This window comes from Haliaeetus leucocephalus, unplaced genomic scaffold (genome assembly GCF_000737465.1).
Source record: "Haliaeetus leucocephalus isolate CR32 unplaced genomic scaffold, Haliaeetus_leucocephalus-4.0 Scaffold751, whole genome shotgun sequence".
In the NCBI taxonomy this organism is placed as follows: domain Eukaryota; kingdom Metazoa; phylum Chordata; class Aves; order Accipitriformes; family Accipitridae; genus Haliaeetus; species Haliaeetus leucocephalus.
The window spans coordinates 13,810,019-13,821,401 of NW_010973187.1; the positions used below are offsets into that span (position 1 = coordinate 13,810,019).

Here is an 11,383-nt window from a genome sequence, read left to right on the forward strand (position 1 = left end):
ATACACATAGAGTTGCCACATCTTCTAAATCAAGTGGTGCTTGCTAAACACTTGATTGTGTCCCAAACGCATTAGAAAATGGTTAACCAACAGGAATTCTCCAAGGAGCTCAGGGTACTTTTTGCTGAACTCTTTATACATGGGGATAGTAGAATACAAAACCCATATTATTTAATATTCACAAAGGGGTGATACAAAGCGTACCATTCTTTTCAGACCCACAAGACTCAGTCCTGAAAGCAATTACAACAAAGGACACATTAAATTTTAGTGCTTAACCCTCTGAGCAAACCATCCTCAAGACACCTGGCCAAGTCACCTAGCCTCCCATTAGGGGGAACCATGAAAAAAAAGCTCCTTGGTAAGGCACCAAAGTCTTCTGAGAATCACTATTCATGCACCTCTGAAATGTAAAATACAGATTTCGCGTCTCCCCCATCCCTTTCATTCTCTATGATCCCAGAATCATGATTTCTCAATGCTCATAATTGTTTCCCTAGTCCAACATACTTTTCAAACTGCCTTCTCGCTCCAACAGCTTCTCCTCTCAGTCTCTTCCTCTGCACCTCATAATGTTGTAGGTTAGACATAATGTAAAACCTAGCATCAGAATTGGACTGACAGTGTTGCTAGCACTCCATAGATGCAGAGATAAGGGTGAGGATGTTGCTACCTATCATTTTTTTAATGTACCAACAAATTGGGAGAAAAGAGTGTTATTAGAGTTGCAGGAATAAAAAAAAGAAGGCAGTTGCACAGCATTACTGCAACTGACTTCACATTTTAGGCAAAACAATTCTTACCGGGTCATAAGCTACTTAACACAGGACTATTATGCTTGGTAACTCTCTATAAAGCACCTAGAACAAGGGCCCTGCATTTGGTTGAGTCTCCTAAGTATTGCAGTAAAATAAATAAGCATTGAATAACTACTGGAAAACAATCTCTTGGATACCAAGCCGTGGATTGCCCTTTTACTTTGAAATTCTGCTTTTCTGAAAAAAATACTAGTAATAGTAACAAGAACATTAAATTCCAGTAATTTTATTTTCTTTCACAAAAAGGCTGTATTTTAGATATGAGTGACATGACTCAGATGCAGGTACTACATGAGGAAACTGTTCCTATACAATTAAGTACTCGCTTCATATGAGCAGATAAAATAAACCCCAAGCACAGCATATTTGTAATTTTATCTGTAACTATTATCCCTAATCACAGTTCCTGGAGTGCATCTATTCCAGAGCTACAAGAACTTGGATTCAGAAGGAGCTCTAGGAAAATGTTAGCAGGAGTCTCAGGCATCTTCCAGGCAGCCACACAAACTTCAACAGCTTTAAAATTTGAAAGGGACATAAAGTCACGCTGTATTACCATTAGCAGTGCCAACAATAAGGTAAGTAGCAACAAGTAAATGCCAAGAGGGTTGGGAAGGCAAAAAACCCCAAGATTATAACAGTACTTGCTCTGGAAAGCAACTCAATAAAAATGGTCTTAGTCCACGGTGCCATTTTGCATGTTCTACTTTAATATGTCTTCCTGTTTTGCTTTTCACTTATTTGCATATTAAAATCAAGAGAATTAATATAAGAATAAAATGGAGGCTGCTCCTCTCTTGTTCACTGAAGCTAGGTAAACAATTCTGGTTTACTAGGAAAGACTCACAGTAAGTAACAATGAAGATAATTTGCCTCACAGTTCTCTGCACTAAATTGGACCTGGCTTTTATTTTGCACAGCGCAGGGAGACAAACAAGGAGGAGGGGAGGGATGAGGGGAGCTTCAAAAAACAACTAACTTATTACTGTACCTGAACAACTTTTAAACATGAATATGTATTTTTGTATCAGATATTTATCATTACTGTACTGTAAAGAGTAAGATTTTTCAAAAGAACTGAAAAGTCACCCTCAGAGGGTTGGGGGTTTTTTTGACTGGATAGAAATAAGATTATCTGCTAGAAATCTACTTACGGCTGAGTGAGGTCACGAGTAATGAAGTCTGAACTCTTAAAGAGGAGGAAGATGTCACTAAGAGCTTTACATTTCAGAGAGCTGTTCATTGCTATCCAGTAGGCATCCTAAACAAAAAAGATTATCATCCAAAAATGATGCACCTTTACCAGCAGGAAGGAATGCAAGCTGCAGATCTATCTAAATATTACACATAATTTGAAATACAGACAGAAAATTTTTTTTTTTTTTTGAGGAAAACCTCATGAGCTGTTACAAGAGACACGAGTTATTGCTTTTCTTATGAATACTCTGTTGAAAACAGAGCAAATCCATTTAAAAAATTAAGTTTTTGCCTTGCTGCTTCCAGGCACTTTTCTTGGAATGCTTGATTGAATACAAGTTTCCCTTGAGAATATGATACAAAAACATTTGGGTGTACCCATCCTTAAGGTATAGTTAGAGTGCCTAAAAATAACTAGAGGGAAGTTTATTGCTTTTTTAAAAAATGTGGGTTTTTTAATCTTTATCTCAGGCAAAGTTTTCAACTAGTATCCTAAATGAGAAGAGCCTGACCATCATACTGTTATCTGTGACAAGGATACAGGGTTTTATGTAAGAAAGACAGTGATGTCTTGCATCAGCCTCACCAAACAGTGCACCACCTAGCTTTAATCCACCAGAACAATTTGCTGTATCATACTTCACTGATATCTTGTCTATCACTTCTTCCTTCATCAGAACCACTAGTCTCTTCTACTTTCCAACACATCAAGATAAAACAAAACAAATAAAAAATTCCTGATTATAACATCTGTTACAAGTTTGGGAGTCAGCATTCTTACCCTTGGAGCACTCCAGTTAAGTTTAGGAAAAACACTACCACCCAAGGAAGTTATTGCTTCTTGAACTTTAGCTGTGAACTCAGGAAATTCTGGTGCCTGAACAAAGAACAACAACAACAAAAAATACCAGTTTCAATACATTTAATAGTGAACTGTTGCCATCTTCTAAATACCATCAGAAATACATATTGTAGAAGGAATAAACGTGTCCAAAATCGGGAACCAAGAACCCCACAAAAATAATGTATTTGTAGAAATAAATCACTTAAGAGTCAACTCTGACATTCTTTCAATCAGAGAAAATTGAAAATATGTCTCCAGTTCTCACTCTCATTGCTAGCAAGATTCCATGAACTTCAGGGAAAAACCCGAAACTTCATAACATTCACCATGAAAGCTGCAACAGCTGGCAAACATGGAAGTCAAATAAGCAGACCTTAAATACATACCTGTTGTTTTATACCTGATGGTAGATTATTGTATATAAATAAGATCCAAGAAGATTTAAAAACAAACAAACTTTCAAAACCAGTTTGTTTAGAATTAAGCATCTCTAAAAAAATCTAAAATACAAATGTTGGAGCATTCTGTCAAAATATTAAAAGGTAGAAAGAGATCGGTTCTGTTTTGTAATAGTTCTCCAGTTGCATTTAGGAGCACAGTAAGAGAGCAAAAGTAAATAAATCAATTCATAGCCAATTTGAGTGACAGCTCCTCATTTAAGCTTTAGTTTTACAAAATGTTGTAATAGCTCTTAAACTAGGTCTTAAAGTAGCTCCTTAACAATATATTGCATCAAAACAGAGGACACACTGCAAAGGTATGGGTTGGACTAGAAAAATTTGTCTGTAAAGAACATTGTCAATATTGTAAACATAAGACGGGGAAAAAGCCCAACTCCTCAGGATGCTATAAACTCCATTCTGAATGTGGTGTGATAGAGAAAACTAGATTGCTGACCTTTCAAATAACATGAAAGGATTTCAGGCATATGTCACAGATTTTTCATGTAGTAGGATTTATAGCAAAAAGTATATAAGAACACTACTTCTGCCTGAGTGTTTTTAAACTCAACTCAAAGATAACTTCTAGGATAAAGTTAATTGATGCCTCTAAAACAACAAAGCCCTCACAGCCACACAAGTGATCAAAAAAAGTTCACATATTTTGGCATCTGCCTTCTGAAGTCCCCCAAATGCAAACACTTTAAAAAAAAATCCTCTCACATTTTAGCACAGTGACCTAGACTGAACTTCAAACATTCTGAATCTTTCCTTAGTATGTTACCTAGTCTCCATGGGAAACTACACTTGAAAAACTGAAAAAGCACTTCTCTTACTTTATTTTTAGAGCTTCAGTCAATTCCAGAAATTGTTCCTGCAAGAGGTAAAACTCTTCATACACTGCATTCTGATCCAATCTCCTCTTGTTTTGACAGAAGTCAGGAGTCATACTATATATGTAATACCAGCACATACTAAGCCTCCCTGGGGAAACGTTACTACCATCATGTCATTTGATTAATATAAGCGAAGAAATATACACATGAGGATAGCTCTAAGGCTGCACAAACAAGCTAGATTCTAACATTTCCTAAAATTTGAATGCCTGACTTTACGACTATCAATATTAATGCACATTTTTTTAAACACAGAATTTTCTATAATCCTGTATTCTAATTCTTCTTCAGAATACAGAAGGGGCAAGGGGAAGCAAGTTCCACTTGATGACTCAGGTGGGTCATCATATCAGAATAGCCACAACCACAGCCCACCTTACTGCACCCTGAGCCAAGAAACCAACAGAGAATTATAACCTAGGATTTATCATTAGTAAGATATGAACGCCCTAGGCTGACAGCAAATGCAGAACAGCAGCGTCCAGCCTGTCCCACTATTCTTTACAGATTATGTTCCCTAGTGTCTCCCTGTTCAGCTTCCACATCGCTACTTGATCCATTCTCATCTCTTGCAGTTAACTTCAGATGCAGCTCCCCACCCTTCTGCATTCTACACAGGCTGTTTCTTCACTCTCTTCATCACTGTCAAACTGGTAACAGGCAACACTTAAAAACATAGGAGACTATTTCCATTCACTCACTGGCCTCAGAGCAGTCCCTAGTTTTCAGGTAGAGAAAGAGTATTTCCCATGGATGGAGTCTTTGGCCAAATTTAAGTGTATTTTTGTAGGAACTAGCCACTGGCACAAACCGTGTTCATTATTAACCATTTTCAAAGTTCCAGGTTTGGTGAAAGACAAAGCCCTGCCAGTCTCTGAACAAAAGCCACCTTGGAGGCCAAACCACCCCTCTTCTTCCTCTACCCCTGCTTTTATTGCTGAGCATGATGTGATATGGTAGAGTCTCTCTCACGACAATTTGGGTCAGCTGTCCTGGCTCTGTCCCCTCTCCTTCTCTTGCCTTCCCCTAGCCTAGTCACTGGGGAGGGGCATGGGGCAGACCCGGAAAAGAGAAAGCCTTGACAATATGCAAGCACTGTTCAGCAACAGCTGAAGGTTAACTCCATCCCACCCAGCCCCAGTAAAACATCAGCTGTAAAGCTGCAATCTGTACACAGTACACAATGCTTACCTAGCTAAACTGAAATCACTTGGCCTATACCCTTCTGATGGGTATCATACCTGTTGATTATATATTTCCTTATTGTGTTGTACACTATAACGAAACCTGATTCAAAAGTCTGGTATTATTTCTTTAGCAACATTAACATGAGCTTCGCAAAAGGCAAGATGGATACCCAAATGCTTCTTCTGAATAATTTGCAGGCTAAGGCATCTACTTTATCAAAGCTTAGATATTTGAACTGAAGCTACTAGTGTGTGCAGATCTGGCATGTATTAGTTTTAAAATCTAGACTATAAATACTGTGCAGGCATACACACAACTCAAAGCAGGGCTGTGTTTATATTGCACCTAATCCAATGTGAGTAATTCAACACTATGTTGAACATTAGGGAGCTAATAGGACTGAAGTAATAGTATCAATGGCAGACAAGTGACGCAAGTATATTAACTGTGACAATGATAGGGCAACGGCAAGTTTCAAAAAAGATGTAAAAGATCAAGGAAGCCTGGTTCATATCCATCACAATCCTGATTCTGAGCCAGGCACAATGCAAGGAGAGCATAAAGACAGGGGAAAAAAAAAAAAAGATGATAGAAATAAATGTACTTAGGAGGAAATAATGGCACAGGTTTAAGAGAAGAGCTGTGAAAATTGAGCTGCAGGGGCTTCGTTTCTTCTGCATCGAGTCTGATTAAGTAATTGGGAGACATTCAGAGTGGTGAAAATGAAAGACAGCTATATTTAGAGGCATACTTCAGTTCATTTCCTATAGTCTAACAAGTGTGTGATTGTTAGGGATGAAGAAAAACATTTTATTTTTAGTTAAATAAAATTAAGCCAGCAAAACTTTCTTAAAGTTACAGACATCTACACTGCTATTCATCTAGAATGGTCTGAAAAACATTAAATACAGCAACAGGTATCTCTAAGTGGCAACAAGTTTATATCACAAGGTTGCAGAAAGGATACTGCTGACAAACCCACACGTTAGGCTTTTACAGGACCTTACCTTAAGTGTTGTAGTATTCTCATCATCTGACCACTGTTAAAAATAAGAACAAATCAAAGGTCACTGGTTTCCTGAGACATCTTTATGAGAACACCAGAGTTCACATGGCTTCCTACAACATGTAGATCAAATCATTGCCCTGGAGCTCCTGTAGCATAACATCACCATCTTCCCAATTATTACGACTATAAATTAAGACAGGAAAAATACTGTATATTCAGCAGAAGTACTGTTCTAAAGTATGGATAAAAGATGATACCTATATTTTAATTGTGATTTATATTACAAACTTGAACATTTCAGAACTCATAGTCTTCCCTGTCCAAAGCTTGTCTCCAGCACTTCTGTCATTAGACCCATGATCCATTAGTTTCACTTATATTTCTTTTTCATCTCCTTTTTGTACCTTCTGTCACCTTGCACTTATAACATTTTTCAGCATTTTTCTTCTAGAATACCATTCTGAGCTATTATAGCCTCAGAAAGTTTCATTGTTTCTTGAAATAACTCCTCCAAATGCACTCCTCCTTCTAATTCTTCAGGGAATGAAACAGCATTAAGTTCAATTCCAACATCCTTCAACATTCCCTACTCATTATTACAAATGCAATTATCAATAAATAAAGAAATTAAAAAGTCTTCTGTGAAAGAGCATAGAAACATTTTAAACCTTCCCTGACATCACAGTATAAATAATGATGTTTTTAAGTTTTTCAAGGCAACTACCACATGATTATTATTTTTGTGAAGTACTCTCCTCACCTATAAATTATGCAGAAAAGGTTATACGTTCGTATTTTTCTCAGAGATTTGACATTAAGTTACATTTTATACTGACCTGTATTTCTTCTGCATCGTCACTCCCCTCCTGAGCATGACTTGGTGGATCTTCTCTAAAACAAAAAAATTAGCAGGAAAAAAAAAAAAAAAACCACTGGAGTTTGACTTGACCATATACATTACATTTCCATAGCATCTACCAGCTGTTGATCTCAAAATGTTTTTGTAAGATTAAGCCTCAAAACCCCTGGCAGAGTAAAATCAGAGCAAGCCAGTACAGAAAACTGAAGACCCTGGCATTAGACTTGGGCCCTACCCAAAACACTTAACTTCTTTCAAATCAGCATATCACTTTCTGCTCTGAAAACACCATAATCAAAGCTTTTCAATACCCTATTAATCATTCTTTTCCAACTTTACTGTACTCTGACAGAAGCACAAATTGAACAAACTTTTTTTTTTTTTTAAACACAAGTTCAATTTAAATTATGCTTTGCCTCCATACTCCTTTTCCAAATAAAAATGTATAAAACTTGAGTTTCAGATGTTGACCTGTGAATTGCTGGTTCTGAAAAGAGAGTGTCCTCACACTCCATACACAGAAAAGAAGATCCTGCAGAAAGTGGATACATAGTCATCAGCTTCTTCCCAAAAAGTTCCTTTTTCTACACAGGTGAGATCTGCAGTTGTAAACACTAGCATACCGAGGAGAAAGCACTTGACTGCAAATATTCCCTTTAAGTTTTAGGGGACTTTTGAAGTTTAGCCAATATAACTGAATGTGAAGACCTTAAAGGAAAAGACCAAGCTCTTGAAGAAGACTTGTTCACAGCAAGTCAGTGTAGCAAACAGTAAGTTCAAATGTACGGCCCTGCCAAAAGTCAACTCTTCAACAAGCTAAGTCGCTGCAGTCCCTTCCATAGAGATTAAACTATCAGTTTAGTTTTTGAGATCTAGAGGTCAAATACCAGTTTACTGAAGATTAAAAGGGATCTTGGCCTTGATGGCAAGAAGATCACATTCACTTCTAGCTAAGAAAGTTCAATTTAGTGAAAAACTCATTTCTAAAAGGAATTTTAAATTGGAAACATCTTAAAAATATAAGTAAATTATACAGTTGTCCATTATTCCATTGAAGACATGTCCTGGTTTCGGTTGGGATAGAATTAATCTTCTTTCTAGTAGCTGGTATAGTGCTTTGTCTTGGATTCAGTATGAGAAGAACATTGATAACACACTGATGTTTTTAGTTGTTGCTAAGTAGTGTTTAGACTAGGTCAAGGATTTTTCAGCTTTTCATACTGCCCTGCCAGCGAGAAGGCTGGAGGGGCACAGGAAGCTGGGAGGGGACACAGCCAGGACAGCTGACCCCAACTGGCCAAAGGGATATTCCATACCATGTGACATCATGCCCAGTACATAAACTGGGGCGAGTTGGCCAGGGAGGGCAAATTGCTGCTCAGGAGTTAAGTGGGCATCGGTTGGTAACTGGTGAGCAGTTGCACTGTGCATCACTTGTTTTGTATAGTCCAGTCTTTTTATTATTACTGTCATTTTATTATTATAATTATTCTTTTCTTCCTTTCTGTCCTATTAAACTGTTCTCATCTCAACCCACAAGGTTTACTTTTCTTTTTTTCTTTCCTGATTCTCTCCCCTATCCCACAGGGTAAGGAGGAAGTGAGTGAGTGGCTGCATCGTGCTTAGTTGCTGCTGGGGTTAAACCACAAGAAGACAGCAGAAGTTGTTTCTATAACATACCTGTAAAGTCACACCCTAAGTTTCAGTTCTTCTGAAGTCTTATTAAAAAATAAATGGCTGCTGCTAAATAAGCTGCACAATTCTGCAGAAGCAGGTGACAGTATTAATTCTTATCCAAAATGGTTTTAAAAACAATTCTAATTTTCTGGATACCTTTTATTAAAAAAAGGAATTTTAAAATTGAAAAAGACCTTTCATCTTTACAAGGTGTTTAAACAACAGCTTCAATTTTACATAAATTGGTTCCTGATAAATTAGACATAGCTCCCTTACACTCACAGCCTAATTGGTTGCTCTGTGAGAGGCAAACTACCAGTTAGGAAATGATGAAATGCGGACTGATTTCTGAGTCTGGCCATTAACAAGATGTATGCTTGCAATAATCATTTTACAAGGAAGCCATACAGTGAGATTCTAAGCAGAAAACAAAGAACAAGCCCTAGGTTCTTACCAACTGTTTCTCATATCTATCCACCTCATTCTTCTACATCCAAAATCCTGGCACAAGTATACATACAGGACATTCAGCCTCGTCATATGCATGGATTATATGTATGCAAAGGATTATACAAACTCAATAATTACCAAGATTTTCTATATTGCTTATCTTATTGAGAATTAAACTCAGGTAATGCCACTTCACCCCTGGATAAGGCAGCAGGCATGTTAATGGCACGGGACAGACCAAGCCTCTGAACCGGAGCTAACCATACCAAAGCAACCAAACACAAACCAGCAGGCTGTGCAACCAAGAGACTAGTAGACTCTGCAAGGAGAGGTGGGAAAAAAAAAAAAGAAGGAACTGCCCCTACTTGGCCTAGAAGTATTAAAGTGTATTAAATGGATTTTAGGATCTGCATCAGGCACCAGCAAGCCAAGTTTTACTAACAGCAACAGTCAGCCCACTCACATGCTCATACAGTATGAGGTTCACTGCAGCCAGATTAGTCAAATTTTAAAAACTCACTGCGCAAAATATAGTATGTGTATGCAAGATAGCACCGTGAACATAAAATAGTATTAATACTTGGAGGGTGGGGGGGGGAACACTCTTTACCTTCCAGAAACGACAAGTGTTCCATCATCCAACAAATATTCTTTCACATTTTCTGGCAGAGGAAGTATAACACTGGAAGAAACATGATAATTTCTTTTATTATTTATTGTTATATTACTTGTTAAAAAAAGTAACAAGAGTTGAATAAAAAGAATTTGTTTTTTTAATAGAACATAGCTCAATAACAGTATGTTTTATTCTCTAACACTATGAAAAAAACCATTTCTCTTTCTCCCATCTTGTCCCTTCCCAAAAAGCAGTACCCATTTTCCCTCCATAGAAGTAGAAGAGAAAGAGGCAAAAATTTTAGATGAAATGCACAACAATGCCCCACTCCTTCAAAGCTTTAAGAAATTCAAAGAAAGAGTGTGTGTGGCTAGTGAGGAGACAACGTGTTGTTCAAACTAAAGGTTCCCCTTCTGAGGTCTGAACCAAAATTGCCTATACTGCCTGAACGTTCCAAAAATGCAGGACTATCACTAAACTTGCCAAAAGTATGCATGTGCTAAACACTAAAAATTATAAAAGATTAAATGCTTTGATTACTAAAAGCCTGATGTCAGCGCTTTTTAATCCAACAGGTCACCTATCTTGAGCTTGACTTTCCTGAGTTACTGGTAGCTCTCGTAACCATCTCGTGACCTGCCACAGCACCTTAGAAACTGCAGAATTTGCTACAGCTTCCAGAAACACACAGAAACTCAGCCACTTGGTTTGGGCGCGTTCAGCCTCAGTTCCTTCGAGCAACCAAGCGGGAACAGCAGTGATGTGGCTATCAGCTGGCGCTCAGCGCAGAGTCCCACCGGGACAGCAGGGAGCACAGGGATGCCTGGCCTGGCCTGGCCCCAGGGCCGCCCCAAACACCCCCTCAGGGTGTAGGGATGAGGCCCCAGCTCGATCGAGCCTTCCCCACCTCCACCCCACGCCAGCTCCCCTGTATCTCACCCAACCCTGCCCCAACGCAAGCCCACTTCCAACCCAGCCCAGCCCCACACAGCTCCCCACCCTCGCCCCCACACAGCTCCCCTACTCCCCTCACACCCGCTTCTCCCGGCCCCTCGCCCGGCCTAGGCCGACACCCGGCCCGGCCCCACACCGCTCCCCTCACCTGCGGATGGTGACGGCCCGGAAGAGCGGGTACCACACAGAGAACTGACAGTGCACCACTTGCTCCTTCTTCATCCTCTCCCTCCAAACACAACCGGGCCCGGTCCGGTCCAGGCTCGGCCCGTTTCGCCCCGCTGTTCCCGGAAGCTCCCGCTCCTGCCGGAACCTCCCCCGCAGCTCTCGGCACCACCCGGCCGGCCATCGGCGGCGCACAACGGCGCGGAGACACGCGGCCCCGCCTCAGCGGCTGACAGGGCTGCTGCCTCACCTCACCTCGCCTCACCTCGC

General features: G+C 39.4%; 1 protein-coding gene across 1 annotated transcript in view; it reads right to left on the minus strand.

The window, feature by feature from the left end:
- The window catches only part of CDC123 (cell division cycle 123), a 34,203-nt gene extending 22,930 nt beyond the window's left edge, over positions 1–11,273 (minus strand). The window contains exons 1-6 of the mRNA XM_010580971.1: positions 11,097–11,273; positions 9,989–10,060; positions 7,229–7,283; positions 6,391–6,423; positions 2,797–2,892; positions 1,973–2,079 (exon numbers count right to left, since the gene is read on the minus strand). Of these exons, the coding sequence (XP_010579273.1) occupies positions 1,973–2,079; positions 2,797–2,892; positions 6,391–6,423; positions 7,229–7,283; positions 9,989–10,060; positions 11,097–11,170 (437 nt within the window). The 5' untranslated portion in view covers positions 11,171–11,273. The remainder of the gene's footprint in view (positions 1–1,972; positions 2,080–2,796; positions 2,893–6,390; positions 6,424–7,228; positions 7,284–9,988; positions 10,061–11,096) is intronic.
- Positions 11,274–11,383: the final 110 nt, after the last annotated feature.